The 19,377-nt window shown below is 37.8% G+C and overlaps 1 protein-coding gene across 1 annotated transcript; it reads left to right on the top strand.

The window, feature by feature from the left end:
* Positions 1-1,611: 1,611 nt before the first annotated feature.
* Positions 1,612-19,113, top strand: LOC146132061 (anthrax toxin receptor 1-like). Its single transcript, XM_083396829.1, has 13 exons — positions 1,612-1,817; positions 5,116-5,274; positions 5,883-6,069; positions 7,615-7,725; positions 8,207-8,306; positions 9,761-9,859; positions 11,017-11,171; positions 11,989-12,087; positions 13,490-13,552; positions 15,379-15,462; positions 15,848-16,015; positions 17,470-17,550; positions 18,421-19,113. The coding sequence occupies exons 1-13, from the start codon at positions 1,687-1,689 to the stop codon at positions 18,508-18,510; spliced, it is 1,527 nt and encodes a 508-aa protein (XP_083252955.1). The 5' UTR covers positions 1,612-1,686; the 3' UTR covers positions 18,511-19,113.
* Positions 19,114-19,377: the final 264 nt, after the last annotated feature.

The raw sequence follows: 19,377 nt of genomic DNA on the forward strand, positions 1-19,377 counted from the left end.
TAACTCTGCTTTCCAGCTGCAAGCAATAACAACACGCAACAATTTGTGCAATGCCGTGACCCCCTATTCCAAGTTCACTTGCAAACTCAATGTAACCTTGACGCCGTTCGGCTGTAGAAATCCATTTGGACACTTACGACCACGAATTACTTGTTGTTTAGTATCGATAGGGAAACATACCTCGAAAATTATGTTGTTGTTTTAAGTGCTAGCATTTCAAATCATCTGGAACTTCTTTCGTAACATTCCATTTTTCTTAACTTAAAGGGAAGCAGATCACTAGGCTATTTTTTCGAAAATATAGTAACAATAAGTTATTGGCATTGCAATTAAACGGTTATTCAGTAATCCAAAAAAAAAACTCCGAGGAAAGCGTTTCTAAATATTGAAGAAAAGTTCATCTTTGCAAACTGTAAATTGTGTTTTGAGATTCAATTTAATATTTTTTTTTAGAATTATTGCACCTAAGTTTGCTTCACCAAAAAATCCCTTAATAGAGTTGTTCATAAACGCACATTATTTTGAAAAAAAATAATGTTTTTTAAACGAAGTCTTCGCCTTTTCAAATGTTTAGCGTCCAAAAATTCTGTTGAGTAAGGCGTCTTATCACTAAATTCAAAAAACAAAAAGTTCGAAAAAAACACAGAGCAGACTCGAAGGCCATTTGCAAATCTTCAAAACACTCGGAGACATAAAAAAGCCCTTTACATAATAGAATTGAGCGGTGTTCGCTGAACACTTGCCAGCTTAAACGGCAAAGTGGAGAATTCGGTCAACACAAAGCGAATTTGTCGATGCTCAGACAAAACAACCTGGTGGCAAATCTCGCACTTGATTGCCGCCTTTGTCTTAAAAGTTCCGGAGCAACTCGTGTTCTACAAGTTTTTTCTCGGGTTGCTCCGGAAAAGCAATCGCGGACTTTGGAACAGCGTTTTGATACTGTAGCCACACGACGTTTGGCGTTCCGAGGTGTTTCTCGGCAAAACGCGCAAGGTCGATTGGCCGCTTGAGTTGTGGCTGCTGGGCAATCGAGTTCGCTTTCAAAATGTCTTTCGAGTCAGTTCCGGTGAAAAATCGATTCTACCGTGTCTTTATAGGGCATCTGCGATCGCTCGATTGTGTGTCCTATCGAAAAGCGATAAGAACCCAATGTAAGTGTGCCAGTGGAATATGATTTTCTTGAATTTAGAGGAGATTTTATTGCTTTATGATGTTGAAATTTACAATTTTGCATTCGCAAATTAACCGAATGGGATTTTTAACCACATCATACTTAAAAGCAAAGAGATGTAACCTTACTTAAAGAAAGCTACAGTTTGCTGGATGTTGTACAGGACTGTCATTTTACGCGTATTTTGAGGAACATCGGTCCAGACAATATTTTTTTTCTCAGAAAGGTTCTCATTTTGTCGTGCTGTCATCGCTAATATACTATGTTTTAATTTTTGAAAATGAAGTATGCCATGCAGATCAGAGTCCACGACCAACCAATTTTTAAATGCGTTTTTTATATTTAGAAAAATTTTCTTTTTGGTCGTTAAATGTTTAAATTTGCATTTTCTTTGTGAACATTAATTTCCCTTTGTGTGTGTTGTTTTTATGTTCAGATCCGTGCTTCAGGCTGTGAAGCTTTGTCTTCTTAAGTTTTTAAGCGTTGTTTTGGCTAGACAGCCAGCGTCCTGCAGAATGTTGATTCGCTGGTGCCTTGCTTTTCTGTTAATCAATCTTGCCTACACGGAACCCACAGCGACGACACCTTCTGTACCGGATGTGTCCAGTTGTAACGGAGCCTTCGATGTCTACTTTGTTCTGGACATGTAGGTGACTTTTTATTCTCCCCCCTCCCCCGTTAATTTAGTTTTGTGTTCATTTTACCCCCGTTCATCATGCTTATTAAGTAGCGTTGTACTTTTAATCGTTGAAAAGTTCTACTAATATCTATTTTCTCACTAAATTCCATTAAAAGTTGTGTTTTTTTTTGACTGAATAAAGGTTTCGGAATTTGAATAATTTAGAAACGCTTAATATGGTGGCTTTAAGGGGTACAACAAAACTGAGTACATATCCTGGATTCAAATAGTCAAAAAAAACTCTGTACATCTCAAGAGACGGAACACCAATACTTAACAAGTGGTATTATTGTAAAAGGGGGCCCTTTTTCAATTTTTTTGTAAAAATGTCCGCCCTTATATTTTGTAAAGGACACGCGCGGTAAAACGTTCCCCTGACCGATTTGTAACGGAATTATTCAACGTTATCGGTCAACCAAAAGGTTTGATTGGTCTTAAAGTGTTTCAATTATAGTCGCTTAGTGCAATTTCTTTAGTGGTTGATCCCAAGTATAACATTACACGTAATTATATTAAACCTTATCATTAGTTTTGACGCAATTGTATACATTTTGTATTTTGTTGCAGCGCAAAAAAGACCCTTATATTTCGTAAAGGGCACGCGATATTGCCAATCAACATTTAGGTTCGTTTAGTCTGAAATAGACTTTAAAGAGGTCTAAAGATAATCATCGGTGAGTACCATTTCTATAGTGGCTGATCCCAGGTATAACATGTCACGCCAATATATTAAACTTTATCACTAGTTTAGGCGCAATTGTATACTTTTTGCAATTTGTTGTATCGCAAAACGACCACGAAATGTCACCACTTATATTTCGCGAAGGGCACGCTATGTTACCAATCAACGTGAAGGTTCATTTGGTTTGACATAGGCTTCAAACGGGTCTAAAGATAATAATCGGTCGGTTTCTATAGTGGCTAATCCCAGGTATAACATTTCACGCAATTATAGTAAACTTTATTACTAGTTTTGGCGCAATTGTACACTTTTTGTAATTTATTGCATCGCAAGCAAAAAGACCAAGAAATGTCCGCGTTTTGTCGCAGTTTTAGACATTTCATTTCGGAAACAATTCAGAAACGAACTTTGACAACCGCACGCCATACTTACTCGATACAGCAGGACTACATTGCCAGCAATCTGCCACTTATCCTGGAAACACGGCGGCAATGGATTTGCAACCGCAAACGACCGAAGTCGCCCGCTTTGGCATTGAAGGATTCCCGTAGCTTGTTTATTTACGGTCGTTTTCGCGGAGCCTTCCCAGGCTCGTTGGCACATGTTAATTCCTTCCTGGACCTACCACGGCGCGACCCGCGGGCCTGAAACCAACGGGCGACCTTCCACTTGAATGGAACCATAGAGTGCCCAGATTTGAAGCCTATAGGGGAACGGGCAGGCAGCGGATGCTTTTCTCCACAACGCGATTTGTCCGCGATTGCAAATCGTTATAACGTTTTTTCGCAAGTGGCTGACATTTTGATTCGGGAGGTTACCCTTTAAACACCCGGGAAAAAATATGTAGTTGAAAACCTTGCCAAATATTGAAGTTTAACCTTATACAAACATACCAGGGTTGGATCCAGGATTAGCTTTTTTCTGGTATGTAATATCACTCAACCCTGCCTCAACCAAACGGTTGAAGGGAAAAGTCCCGGTTTGTCCGTGGCCTTCAGAGACCAAAATCAGTTGATAAATCAAGAATTTTGTGCAAACAAGGCTAGGATAAACAACTTGCGTGCAGTGAGGTTCAAAATCATGACCTCAGCCAAATCGTGTCCATGAAAACTAAAAACGGTCGAGAAACATACAGAACACCCTTTCCAGGTGCTGCATTTCCGTTTTTACAATGGCTAGATTGCATATTTTTTAGTAGACTTGAACAGTTATCATTACATTTGTAATCATGTATAGATTATTATTCGTCGTGTTTTTAAACCATTTTTTTCCTGCGTAACAGTTCTATAGCCTAGCTTTCACATGGACTTGCACCATACTTGTGGTAATTTGGGCCCGAGTCCATATGGTCAAACTCACCATAAGTATGGCTCGAATCAACAGCGATTTTAGCACGTTACAAAGCAATTCAGTTTCAGCCCCCGGATACCCAGCGAACCAATGGACTTTCATTGGCCTATTGGCTTATCCGGCCTTGGATAAGGTGGCTATTTGCCATAAAGTTTGTCCGGATCATCGTGAATTGTGTTGCAAGCGACTTGTTTCGAGACTTTGAGAATAAAGTTTATCAAGATTAACAGTTTAAATTGCTTGTTGGTTATTTCATAGCCAAAAATCTCGCCAACCAATCAAAACGAAATATAATAATAATCAAGAATGTTTTTTGAAAAAAAGGCGTGGCGTCATAAAAACATGTTCTGTTCTGAAGACTTTTCGCAAATTCCCGACAACCAAAGGGCGCTGCTATTGATTGATTACAGTGTAAAAATAAAATTATAAATTTTATTACCTCAATCGTTGTTTTTAGTTGGTTTTCGATCTCTAACAAATAGGCTGCAATTCCCTCCCAAGTCGTATCGCTTTTCAGTTGACTTATTTGAGTTGTTTAAGCGTATCCTGGTAGAACTGTAAAAAATATCTCATGAAAGTTTTATGCTCAATTTCAACGTACAGTTGGCAATGTCAATTTCGAGTCATTTGTAAATTCTAAAAACCAACTTACTACTTTTAAAAAAGTTCAAGTTTCCTCGTAATCAATATTAATTGTTGTAGTTTCAACATTAGTAAACGTATTTAACTCCTATCAATATTTTGCTTGTAAATAATTAAAAATAATAAGAAACTTTTAAGTTACACCACACGTATACGTATCTGAGTCAGAAACGTATTTTTATTTAAAAGTTTATATTTACATAGATTAAGTTTAAACGACAAAGATTTATGTGCTCTCAAGCACAGTTGGATTAATTGTAATTTGTAATTGTAACAGCTTTTAGTGTAAATGTAATGTAATTGAGCCATTTTCATTCTGTGTAAATCAAATTGTATTTGTAATTTGCTAAAATTGTGGCTCAATACATTGATATTAAGAAACTTGAAGTTTCAATGCCGCAATTTGTAATTGATGTAATTAATGAAACATTTAAGGGTGTAATTGTAATTAAACTAAATTAAAGTGATTGATCCAACTCCGCTCTCAAGTGACGTTCAACATTGTCACCCTGCTGTGCCTTGCAGCCAGTCAATTTTCGCTGCGCAGTTAGTTGACAAGCAATCATTCAGTCGTGCTTGCATTTTGTAAAGGTCTTCGAGCTTGCTGAAGGGAAGGCGCAACCACTTCCAGGAGGAAACGGTCTCGTTCGTGAAGCAGCTGGTTGACAAGTTCACCAGTCCACTCCTTCGCCTTTCCTTTGTCACCTTCAACAACTACGCGTCTGTCGTCATGCAACTTACCAACGACAGGTCGGTCGGTGCCAAAATCACTAAATGAATTTCAATTAATAAGAGGTTAAAGCAGTGTTTTTTAGCCTTTTCACCCCTCAGAAATAATAAATAGATTGCGGCAACCCTACACGATTTTTCCGTAGGTAGTTCACTAGAATATGACCATAGCAGAACTGGAACAACATTCATCAACTCTATACAACGTAAGAAGTTATAACCGGATTTATTCCACTCTACAATAATTTGTGTGGAGTTGAACAAAAATCAGATAACTAAAGATTCCCAAATATGTCGCGACACCCTTGAGGATCATGAAGAATGTAAAGATTAATTTCGTCAAAATGACTTGTTGAGTCTTTAGAAACAATGCAAACACGAAAACTGGTGATTACAATGATGAAAGAGTAACAAGAACAAAAAGGGGCAGGCTAGAAAAACAATTAACCTACTGTGAGGTTCGAACTCACGACCTTCGGCCAACATATGCGTGTACCTTTCGTACTTTGAAGCACAATTTAAAAAGAGCAAAACATCCTTGTTTTTGTTTTCCGTAATACTGACAATAATTTATAAAGCGAACGCTAACGTACAGAAACTATAACTAAACGTTAAACCGTAAAACACAGAAAAGTGGTGGAAGAGAAACTGGAGGTTCTGCGAAACGGGATCCCGGACGGGATGACCAAGCTCGGCCTAGGTCTCAACCGAGTCAACGAGCAGATCCGCAAGTTTGGCCACAAGAGGGCGAGCGTAATCATCGTGCTGACAGATGGAATTCTCGAGTACACGACGAAGGCGCGATCCGTGACTGAGGTGAGAAATTAACAAGGAATTATGAAAGTGGTTCTCAGCCGGGATGACAGTTATATGGGGTTGGAAATTCAGGCTGCCAGTGTCGCAAATGTGGCGACTTTAAGGGGTTAGGGCAGTGGTTCTCAACCGTGATGCCGCGGCGCCCTGGCGTGCCATTTCTAATTTCGCTCAATTGGTAAGCTTCGTGATACAACTATTTGTGTACGATTGGATGCCATTATATCAAATGACATTTTCCTTCATGTTTAAAGTTGATTTTGTTGTTCCAGGTCCTTTTATATTGACATTTCAGTGAAATACTCACCTGGTGTGCCATTTCTAATGCTCAAGGGTACCGATAGGTCTTTGAGAATTTTTAAAAATCTAAATTTTGCTCAATTGGTAAGCTTCGTGATACAACTATTTGTGTGCGATTAGATGCCATTATATGAAAAGACATTTTCCTATATATAAGCTATTGCTGCCAGGCATAATATCAAGTTTGTAGAGCTCTTCTGGCAAATGTAATTTTTTATTTACATTTGTAAAATTGCATTTGCCAGAAGAGCTCTACAAACTTGATATTTTCCTATATGTTTTATTGACATTTCAGTAAAATGCTAACGAAAAATTTCCAGTCGGAGTGCCGAAAATATATTCATTGTTTTTGAGGAGTGCCGTATAGCCATAAAAGGTCGAGAATCACTGAGTTAGAACCTCACGTTAATGCGTTGAGATTTAGTTGCCAGACTACTCAACCCATAATTGACTTAAGTCCTACTTGAGTGGTTTTCATGATGACTTGAGTCCCAAGTCAAGTCATGATCAATTAATACTAAGTCAAGTCCTTATCAAGGTTATTGTCATAGAAATTCAAAGTCAATGTCATTTGCATCTAAAATAAATATTAAACTATAAAAAATTAGAATTAAGATATACTGACGATGTCTTAGTTGGCAAAATATATATATATATATTTTAAGATCTGCTAAATGTGTCTGACCTGAATTGCTAGCTTTGCTAGATTATTTTGCTGAAACTATTAAAATTAGTAAATTTTATACATTTAAAGCCATATTAATATCAAAAACAAATAACGCTTTTTTTTTTCTTTTTACGAAAAATGTAAGTTCATTTTTATTTGCCTAAACATATTGCCCAAAATATTTCACACAAGGCAAGTTATGTTAAGTGCACTTGAACCATGTCATTGACTCAATTGGTTTTTACATGCAGTTAAAGGAAATGAAATGAAATTATTGTTTCAAAGTGATAAAATTGTGTCTTTTTGATAGGAAACATTGTATGGATATTACTCATTATAGTTTTAAAAATTGCTACAGCGAAAACAGAAAACTTTTTATAAACAAAATGACAAATGGCGTACGAGACATTTTGGGTATCGAGTTGTTCGACAGAATAAGTTGTTTATGTAGAATCGCACACCATATGCAATCGGCAAGCCGAAAATCACTTCACCTAAAATGTAATGTCCGTAAAAATTGCTTTTAAAGCCTTGCGACCGCGATAAACTCTTCATGCTGCTTCTTACTTTCAACCCCACAGGCGGAAAGGGCTCGCAAACGCGGTGCTACCGTGATGGCTGTCGGTGTCGGTGACTTTGACATGCAGCAGCTGATTGAGATTGCAGGCGGCCAAAAACAATACACCTTCCGGGTAAGTATAGCGGGGAAGGTAGTTGTAAAGCAGGGCTGCGAAGTTTGAAGCAAAGTGTGTTTAGTACTCTGAAATTTCGATTTTTATTACGAAGGTGTTCGATTTGTTTAGTACTTAGGTTCAAGTTAGATTTGATAGTCTTGGTACTATCAAGATAAGTACCTCGTAAGGCGGGTGGTAAAGCTGGGCTACGGAGTCAGTTTGAAGCAAAGTGTGTTTTGGACTGTGACATTAAGCTTTTAGTAGGATAGTGTTCGAATTTGCGTACTAAGGTTAAAGTTATCTTGGCTAGTCTTAGCACTCAGGCTCTGGCTTGGCGAATTTGAGCACAATTCTTGTTTTGAAAATAAAGATGCGACACCCTCTCGCATCAACTACAAAACTCCGGCAACGCATTTCCGAAACACTAAAACTGTGCTATATATTCCAAAAAGCTTGTCCCTTCACTGCTAAAGGTGAAACACGTTGTTGTGCGTTGCAGGCGGCAAGCTTTGACGGTTTAAACAAGATTGTGGAAAAAGTAATTGACGGTTCCTGTGTAGAGATCCACTCTGCCGACCCTTCAGCTGTCTGCACCAACTGTGAGTCTTACAACAAAATCGTAATAGCCGTTTTGGCAGAATAGCGTAACTTGATTTTAGTCTTTGTCGCCGATTAACTCAACTTTATTTAACTCAACTCGTTTTATTTATAACTTAACCAGGATTGTTTTGTTACGTTTTGTGTGAAAGCTATGTTTTGGATTTTTTAAACCCCTAATTACTTAGTATTGAAGATAGTTTGGATAAGAAAATTAAAAACTAGACGTTTTAACAGATTGTTTTTTTCTGATAAAGAAACCTGTAGAAATTAATCAATCGGATTATGTAAAGGAATTGTCTCAGGGATGTCTGATTCTTGACCTATTATTCTATACCGATACCAAAGTATATCGAGCAAAGAGTCCTATACCAAAATGACGTCATTACCAAGTTTAAATCTGCAAAATTATGAAATTGAAACGTTCGGAGGTTATTTCACCAGGTTGTTAGGTTGAAACGTGCTTTTAAAAAATGTATATACAGTACTATAATAAAAATTATTTCGCAAATTATAGCGAAATTAATGTATTAATTTGGTATCAAATCGACGGCGATACCACCCTAGATTTGGACGACTACTGAACTACCATTTGGTATCGGGTTTCTGCGCCGATCCGATATTCAACAACATCGCTATTTGTCGTAATTCAGCTATGCCAGAATTGTAAACAACCTTAAAATCTCGGAAGTTGAACATTTATGACTAATAGTAGGCTATTTGGCGCCGTGCATGGGTCAACTAGCAATTAACTTTGCACTTTGGCACTAAAGTTCAAGGTGTACATCATTTGTAGCGGTATCGATTGATTACTTTTTCCGGATATTATTCCCATTATTTAATTGCAATTGGTGGCCGGGAAAGTTTCAAATCACATCAACCGTAAACAAGTTTAAGAATGAACTCGTAGTAAACATACACCTCGAAAGGACCTGTCTTGAATAGGTTCGAAATAACAATTTGTTTTTCTGTAAATGTGAGAACCATGTTAATTATTTCTGGGAGTGTAACTTCTTACATTGTATGTTTATCTTAAATTTATTTTTTATAAACACTTTTCACAACTTATTTAACTCGTTTCTTGTAGGAAGAATGGTAATATGATTGTCTATAGTTTTGCTACGTTTTCACCTTTACCTTTAGATTTTTGTGTGGAGATCCATGACATAGATATGGTTCTGGCTGGTCTTCATGCCGTGTTTCGTTGGTCTTATAATCAAAAAGTTTCCGAATTATCCGTTGCCTGTTTATAATGTTTTTCGACAAAGTAAAGCCAACTTCAATCGTGACAAGATTTTGATAATTGGGTGCCAAAGATAAGTACTTAACAGTGTCCGCGCTACCCAGTAACACCTCGGTAAGGTTTGGCTTTCATTGCAGTGGCTGGCTCTACCTCTTTTCTTTATTACCTCTGACATCTCGTTATTCGTTAATTCGGACTCTTTTCTTTTTGCAGCAAGTTTCGAGGTCACCATCGCAGGACGGGGGTTCAACAAGACGGGGGATCCCCGAAACGTCATGTGCAACTACTGGTTCAACAAGACGTCAAGTTTTCGTGAGTCACTTGAGCTATCGGCAATTCATTTGCTGCTGGTGCCTTTGGTGGCATGACACAGCATTGGCAATGACGCAAGTTAAATCGACGCCATCTGAGCTTGCTTTGGAATTGAACTCTTGCAGAACTTTCCCCGGAAAAAGCCGCAGTGGCCAGTAATCGGGCAACAACTTCCTGGAATTAACAGAGCTGGCCAAATTTTGTTACATAACCCTTATAGGCTCGTTTTAAAGGGTCTTTAAATCACTCGTTTTTAGCCAGCCATTTATTTTAAACGTAATATTAACGAAGGAATAATGTTGATCTGTTGTTAATTAGAATGACATAGCAGACCTAAACGACAATAGAAACACTGTGGAAGTAAATGTGTCAAACCACCGAAATTCACGCCAAACCGGTTTGGAAGCTATTACAATTTTCCCCAAGCTTTTTAGAACAGTGTTTTGTGATGTATAATTAGTCTTAGAATTTGTTTTGAAGCATGCATTGAGCAAAAAAGTACAAACCAGCAATGTCATTTTTTGAATGCTGTTTTTTTTTGAAAATCTGTTTTCTAATTAGCTATTACAAGAGGGTAAATTTTTCAGAAAATCCCAAAATGACAAAATAAAGGAATGTAAAATATAAAAATGTTCAGAAACGCAAGCCACATTTGGAAATTCAAGAGCCGCGTATAATGGATAAAAGTTTGTAAAATGAATTAGAAGTTTTTTTTATGTGGCATTACGTAAGAGTGAGTTCTGGAGATTTGAGACCACAATCCTTAAAAGCATCGAAACAAACGATAAATATTATATACCGGTACTTTTGTATTGTTCGGTTCTTTGGGGCAGTCACATTGCAATGTTACATCACAGTGTAAACTATAGTTTAATTGCGAGGTTCTAAGAAAAAAAACTTTACTGTTTCGTCATAATGAAATTGTTAATAAATAAACAAAAACGTATAGTTATAGTTGATATGTGAGGTACACTATCTTATGAACTAGGATGTTACTCTTCAAGCAGAAGAGCCATAAAAACATACGGAGAGTAGCATTCGGTTCAACGCAGTTTGCCCACGTTTAGTTTAAAAGGGTTTTGACTGCTCCAAATAATCTCAACTGCATGTTCCTTGTAGAAGTACGCTTGAGACCTTAACATGTGTTTTCTCCGCAGTCGTTTCTCCCACCGAGTTCGGTCCGAACCAACTGAAATGCCCTTCCCCCAAGAACGTTATTCTCGGCATCGGCGACACCGTTGTCCTCCAGGTGACCTTGAACGGCGGAGTCAGCTTCATTTCGAGCAACGTCACAATCACCACCGTTTATTGCGTGAGCAGATTTTTACTTGATCTTAATCCGTGTAAAAGTAAACATGATCATGGTGCCTCTGGATAGGCTTACCGAAATCAGTCAGCCACGCATAATGTGGTTACATGTGCGAACAGGATACAGCAGGCAAAGGTGCTATGGTCGTTTTTTAAACAAATGCCACTGATACTGCGTAATTGGCAGAGCGACGGTCCCGGTATGGGCGGAGGTCGTGAGTTCGAACCTCATCGCAGGCTATAGTTATTTGTTTTTTTTTCGTCTCGCCTTTTTTGCACGAATATCCTTATAAGGCCAACTGGTTTGGTTAACCTTTCCAGGGCATCATGAGTACTATGTTATGTGTGCCATTGTCGTCCCAGAAGGGCTTGATCACAGATTGTACACATTGTGTATATGTATGTGTTAGTCGTGTAAAAGGAGTCAAACCTAATTTGCGACAAAAATTAGCTATTTGCGACGAAAAACCTATATTTCTAATAACTGAAATGACAAAAAACGCCGTTTAACATGTTCCAACAGCAATACATTTAGAGGCTTTCTAATTGATGTAGATTCGTTGTTTCCAGTTTGTTGTGTACGGTAAAAAAATAGTTCGTTGGGTACCTTAATAAAGACGTCTTAGTTTGTCGAATTAACGCAATTTCTAATCGTCAAATTGGGTGTAATGTTGATGTTGCACAGCCGTGCTTAACCGGGTAAAATTATCTTGGAAACAGGTTGACCTCAAACAAATTTATTTTAAACAAAACGCCCGATCGTACTAATTTGCAGTTATAACGCTCTCAAATTTCCAATTGTTTTGCTGATTATTTCACAGCGTCGCACAATTGGCGGGGTGCTGGTGGCTCTCGCGTTCTTCGGTTTGCTGTTTTTGCTTGCCCTGTGGTGGTTCTGGAAAGCGCTCTGCTGTGTGGTGGTAAGTGAGTTAGAAACAAACCTACATCAGTCACGTATTTGCATTAAATGGGGTTATACTTTTTTACAGAAATATTTTACTTTTGCATTTTATTTTATTAGTATTAATATTTGTATATTTTGGGGGAGAGGAGGGGCATTAAAATCCACGACTGATTGAAAACGCGATTAATGCCTCAGTTTAGGGGTAGTTTAAACAAACCCACTCAAATTCAAAAAATTATAATATTGGGGCTGTATGAGTTCCCATAGATGTTTACAAAATTCCGTTTCTTGGTGATGTCTGTACCATAGCCATGTGACAGCAACGCGTTTTTTTGTTGGGTATGTGTTCGATGTATGTACATTCCACAGGGTGTCTTTCCGAAAGCGCAACAGTTTAAAATTGACACAAACGTTCCAATCAGCATAATTGCTCGCCTGTCGTAAATAGAGCGTCTGGCGTCTCTCTGAGAGCTCCAAAATAGCAAAAAAAAGTGGTCTCAATTTCAGCCCTGTCCAAGTAGGCTTTAGGCTTCCGCGGAGCCAACAATGTCGAAATTTATGACGCAAGAAATGCGATTGCTAACTTCCTGAATGGTTCCTGTGCAGAGCGGCCACTTGCAAGCGCAGCTGTATGCCAACTTATCGGCTATTTTTACACCTTAGGGCAGACATCGCTTGGCATAAAGCATGTTCCGGTATCCTGTAGTCTAAGTCAGTGGCGTAGCCAGCCGAAATTTTTTTTGGGGGGCCAAAAAGTTTGAACTTTTATGTTTAGCTTTTGTTATTGTTCTAACTGCCGTAACGAACACAAATAACAATGTTAGCAAACCGTTTTGAGCATCAACTGACCGAGTGTTTATGCCATTATTAATGTATAGCAAACGTGATATTAACTACATCTTTTGTGACGTAACAGTGCATGACAATTGAAGGTGCGGCATGCCTGTGATCGACTTTAGTGCTACTGCTCATAAATACTAAAAAAACAGATTATTAAGAGTAAAATATTCATAAATTTTTGGGGGGGCCTATGGTCCAAGTTGGTTCAACGCCTGGACATACTTAAAGTTCTGCTCATTGCCGCGACTAGACGTTTAACAACCGCTCAGTTGGAACTTGGAAACTGTAAATTGCGACCTGAATTCGCCCATAACAGAAAATTAAGAGAATGACTGACAATTGTAAAAAAAAAGCTTCGGACACAATCGGAATGTAACTTCGGGAGACAAAAAAATGTCGACTGAAATTGTTTGACTTGACGACAAACAAACAAGAAGACTTTTAAATGGACTGGACGTCACCTTGGCCCTGAGTCGTTTAGGAAAATGGTTTAAATTGCACTTAACAGTTGCGATTTGTTTGGTAAAAACGACGAAAAACAATTTTATCTAACAAAGTATTTTGTTTTCTTGACGCAGGTAATGGAACCCAAGCGCCAAGCCCCTCAACGACCGGTGCCACCCCCACCCCCTCCGCCGCCTGTAAGTCGTGACGTCATACAGGATGACGTTTGTTCTTTAAAATGTCATTTAGCATTGTAAACGGCCATTTATCCAAAAAAAGTGGTTAACAACTGGATGTAATTAAACCTCTTTGCGCTAAAGTAAATTTGAGCCTAATAATCTGGAAAAAAATCTTTGAATGTTTGGATTTTATCTAATTTGCTCGTTTGAGAAAAGTAATCACGACATTTGCTATTGGATCAGATCGCGATACTGTCAAAACTTAATGCTGTACCATTTCATAAATTCCTCGATTGACACAATAGCCTCGGTTTTACTCGAATTCTTTTACAAGATATAGGCTCGATGTGATATTGTTCGGCCTTTTTAATCCTTATGGTAAAACATTGTGTCGTCTTCCCCTCGTAAAACGCGCATGCACAAAAGCGAATTAAAAGCCTGAAATATAGTTGAGACTTCAATGTAAATCGTCATTAGGGTCTGAAAGTTACTTCTTGATATTTAAGTGCTTGTCGGAATCGAATTCAATAGATGCAATAGTTATCCTGTAAAGTAGCTGCGACCTAAATTGAATTATGCCCAACGCGCGTAACATACGGTCTTATAATATTAAACCGGACACTTTTGCTAATAAATATTTTAATAATACCAAAATGTTTGGAGCATAATGGTTGGAGGTTGTAGTAAATCGTAGTAAGAATTTTAAAGCCTATGCTGAAGTAGGTAGCATTTTGAACGTATAGAATGTCTCCCTATTTATTTTCATCATCAAATGAAAGTTCGATGCGTGTGAAATGTCTATACACTTCAGTATACGCTTTGATATTCTTACTACGTAATACCAATATCATTACGAAATAGTCAGGAAACACAGAGAGTTAATTGACGTATATAAATTTTCCTCGATATTTGCGTCAGTTGTCTTCGTTTATTTAACTTGAGTCAGCGTTCAAACAGCCTTGTTCAAGCTGCAACGCCAATAGAGAGCGCCTAATACATCATCATCGCGCCTAGTACCAGTAGTACCCACCTCTGTACTGTACAGCAAGAGCAGCCGGACGACATCCCCAACAAACGCTGCCCTTGTCGTTGTCTCGAACTTGGAAATCGATCCGTTCCTGGATACGCGCCAATAGCGATGCGGCCGCTTGGCACCGGCGCCATTGGCCTGTCCCCGAACGCTCTCGTATTGCCCCTCGTGTAGTCTCGGAGCCCTGGCTATGATGTTTACTACGCTTTTGTCGCTCGTGTTGTTGTTGCTCTCGCTCGCGATTGACTGTCGCTTCGCACGAGATGTGCAAAGTCCGCGACTTTTGCGAAAGTATAGCAAGAGCCCGTTGGATGGACTGCGCTATGCTTTGTAACTGATGACTGATTTACCTTAGAGTTAAACGCATTGAAAGGCTTAGTACTGCATTGGCGTTTGTCGCTAGGATTTTGTACAATGTGGGTCTTTGTTTACTTTTAAAAAACAAGTGGCAACATGCCACGGTTGAGCAAGAGCTTGCCAGCTTTAATATATATTTTTTTACAGTGCCACTTGTTTTTATAATTATAATACAACTGCGTATCAAAACGTCTTTATTTAGATAATGTCGATTTACGCGACATATTTGGCTTTGGTTTTATTTTTAAGCCATTTGTTTTCATTTTTTTAATAAAACAAATACAGATCTAGGTCAAGATAAATATCTGGTTTCAGAAATGCTGTGAAAATTTAATCGGGTCGGGTCATTTTAGAACTCATCTTAAAAAGTTTTGTTTTTGCAATTCTCTAGCTTCTTGTTGGTTAGTTAAAACAACCTATACATTTTTTCTTAACTTTTTTTCGTTTTCATGTTTAGCCGATGACGGCGGTACAGCAATGGCCTACCGTCGACGCATCGTTTTATGGAGGCAGGGGTGCCGGTGGAATCCATGCCATGAAGGTAAATGCTTTAATGCTTGTTTTTGAACGCAAAATAGGAAGTTGTTTACCAGGTGCATAATGTTATTGCTTAGCAATAATACTTTCCTGTCTTAGTCAAAGTCAGTCATTCATAAGTTCGACTTCCTATTTTTTAGTCAAAGTCCGTCATTCTTAAGTTCTAGTCTATATTTCTCTGTTAAAGACTAGAACTTATGAATGACTGACTTTGACTAAGACAGGAAAGCCTAAAGTATATTTGCTCCCATTTGAAGCCATTGTCGTAATTTAGATGTAAGAGCGAGGAGATATCCACATATTTTAGACATTTAGTTGTTATTGCTTACCTTTACTGGTTTATTTCGTTTATTCCCTTCCAATAACCCCTCAACTTGGCGGTTTTTCAGGTCAAGTGGGGCGACAAGGGGTGCACGGAGGGGGCGATGCACCTCGAGAAGACCAAAGACGCAAAAGAGGTCGGATTCCTGGAGCGGGAAGTCCTGGTGGACGGCGTGGAAGAGGAGGAGCCAGAGATCAAAACAAGAAGGCCGCTGACCTGCTGCGAAAAGTTCAAGGTTTGAGTCTTTAAGCCAGTGTTTGTCAACCTTTTATGGCGCACGGCACCCCTCGAAAATAATAAACAGATTTTCGGCACCTCGACTGGAATTTTCGTTGAGTATTTTACTGAAATGTCATTACAAATAAAACTGGAATAACACAATCAATGTAAAACATGTAGGAAAATCATTTTGATATAATGGTATCTTATATCCTACACAAATAGGTGTATCAAGAAGCTTACCGATTGAGCAAAAATCAGATACTAAAAAACTTCTTAAAGAGGCACCCTTGAGCATTCAAGGCACCACTGCTTTACGACATTCTTAATCTATTACTCGTTACACTTAAATATCTATATTTTCAGTTTTAAATAACTTAAGCGCACCTCGCAACAGTTACGTTGGTGGGAGAATCAGGCATATCCTGTAGTGTTGTAATGACTAAGTCAATGACATGACTTAAGTACACTTAAGTCTATGTTCTCAAATGGCTTGCCTTGTCTGAAGTCTTTTGGGTAGAATAACTTGACTTGGCTTGATTTAATTCATTTAGACAAATTACTTGACTTGATGACTTAAGGTATGTTAAGGTGCCTGAATGAAATACTTGAAAATTGGGTTCTTTTAAGTCAATTATTAAATGTAATAAATGTTGCTATTTGTTTTGTTTTTGTGTGTTTGTTTTGTAAAATAATGGACAGACTGGAACGTTTTATACCAATTTTAGAAGTTTAATGATATTTTTTGTTCCAATACTGTGACTTGAAATTGACTTGCGTCACTAATGACTTGGCCTGGGACTTGACTTGATATTCGTTTAAAATAACTTAACTTTTTTCAGTTACTTAAAAAAATGACTTTACTGGGACTGAAGTCATTTCGAAAATGACTTGTTTACAACACTGATATCATACATAAAAAGTAAATCAATCCCTTTTTCCAACCTGTCACTATGCTTTGCTTCATTTAAAAAAAATTGTTACAGTAAAACTAGGAAAGTCAGATGCTTCGTAATTTTAATCCAGTACCCGATATTTTAGGCAAACATTGCTCTCGTCTGACGGGATTCCAGTTATGCCATTATTCAACAAAATATCATTTAAATTGTTCTAATCTACACAAACAAATGTTTGCAATGGAAATGTGCCAAGGCAATATATTTGTGTTATTATCATTATTTAACTACAAAATGTTAGTTGATTTCAGATATTAATATTTCCTTAACGAAAGAAAACAACACTCGGTTTGCAAGACATTGATTAAAAACATACTATTTTTGTTATATGATCGGTATCGATATTATAGCTTATTATCCAGCAGCTAGAAATTTCCAACATGGTATCGGATATCTAATATCACACATGCCTAATGCCCATTGACTAATTATACGACACTACTATAAGTGTTTGACCCGATAATTTATCGAAACCCGATTTTTATTTCACCTTAATTGTGAATTTTCTCCGCAGAGATTTTTCCTGCGTCTGCTGGCTCCACTTATTTCACTCTACAAACGACTGGACGTGAGACGTCCCGGACCTGACGAAGTGGTAAGTAAGAGAAATCACCAAAATGAAGGCGTGTGCTTTGTTGGCTGCAACGAACCCAATTACAAAATCAGCACCCGGCGCTTACTGTGCTTTACTGATTGTTTGAATCACCCGTATAGGCAAAAACTGGCAAAACGTCCACTCGTCCAGTCATTGCAATCAACGTGTTTTTATCGTACACTAAAAACTGACAAGTGCTTGAACATTTTATTTACTTCAGCTCCATGTAGCCTGGTAGATTTTTTTATATTTAAATAGGCCAAAATCATTCAAAACGCACGAAAAATATGATATTGTTTTGTGCGGTTCTGTTCCATTGAATTATTTTAAGTCTAGCTACGACAAATGCTTTTATCATCATTTCAAGCCACGTGTTTACAAATGATTTAACTGATGCACATTCGATTTAACTCATTACAATTGCAATAAACCATGTAAAGTGTTAGCCAGTATTTAAATGTGTTGATTTCGTTATTGGCTAGATAACTGTAAGGCACAACGATGCTGGATAAAAAAATTGTGTCGCAATATGTTTATTAGGATTTAACTTGATTAAACACTTTTATATTAATTATTATCGTTGAACGAAAGAAATATAAATACCTATGCAATAAAAACTGTAGCTAGCTTTACAAAATTGTCCTTTGCTTTAAAAAATCATCCAAATATTTCAAGTGTGCTAACAAGATATGCCTCGGTTTGGTAGAATTGACTCTGCGGGTCGGATCTGTCCCGCGGCCGTAGATAGGCCACCCCTGGTTTACGCCAAGGCCACATACAATTGTGGCCAGATTGTATCGTTTTTTAGTTGTATATAGTTTTCGGCGCTCTACCGATACTTCCATAATGGAAGTCTTTTGGGTTATTCAGGGCAAATGCGTCTTGTGCAAGAGCGGAGAGGCACTTGGCAACGCTAAGAGAGAAAGTCTGACCGGCGGTTATCTCGACACAAGAAACTGAACAAACGTGGAATCTTTTCAAGCTACTATTCCACAACAATGAAAGACAATTACAGTTATTGTCTTTCCAGCTTTACCAACATTTTTAATTTTATTTGTCAACTGTGTCTGAAGCTTTCTTAAAGCAGATTTTACGCTTTGACCAAATTCGCGTTAAAAAGTGTCAGGTTTTTCTATTCACTTTGAATGCCATTACGGCTGAAAAATTCGCTTTAGGCAAACTAATGTTAAAGCGTCGTTTTACTTTAAGACCAGCATTGTTTCTTTTTTTGCTATATTTTTTATTTATGTCGCTCTAACGATGCCTATTTTGCTGGCATGTTCTTTAATTAAACCCTCGCGTCAACTATTATATAAATATTGTTGACATAAATGCACTGAATATACGTCATTTTTTAGTTGTTTGCTGTTGCTCATTCAGGTGGTTTTATTATGTACATTCCGCTTGCATTTTTTGTTGTGTGACTGTCCTGCATAATTGTTACACGTGTTTGTTGTTTTTTTACCAGGCCAAGTGGGTCTCCTATTTGTAGTTGCCAAGCATCATACTCGCTTATTTGTGTTTGTATCAATCTGTGCTGCTTTATCACGTTTTGTGCGCCAATAAAATACCCTTGGTCATGAATCAGGTTAATTTGTAATATGCGGTGAGACCTTTTTAAAAACTGAAAAAACAACTGGGATGATTTAAATGGTAGCGCTATTTGCTGTTCTTATTCCATACTCATATACCTTTAGTCTCTTTCGGCACATAAAAGTCGTTTGGTATAATCTATATTTAGTCAATATATAAATGATAAAGCACAGCTTACCTTTCCTAAGTTTAGGTGCAGTACAACTGGCTTCTAATAACGAGCTTACAGCACAA

The sequence above is a fragment of the Ascidiella aspersa genome, chromosome 9, assembly GCF_963924565.1.
Source record: "Ascidiella aspersa chromosome 9, kaAscAspe10.2, whole genome shotgun sequence".
NCBI classification, from domain to species: Eukaryota; Metazoa; Chordata; class Ascidiacea; order Phlebobranchia; family Ascidiidae; genus Ascidiella; species Ascidiella aspersa.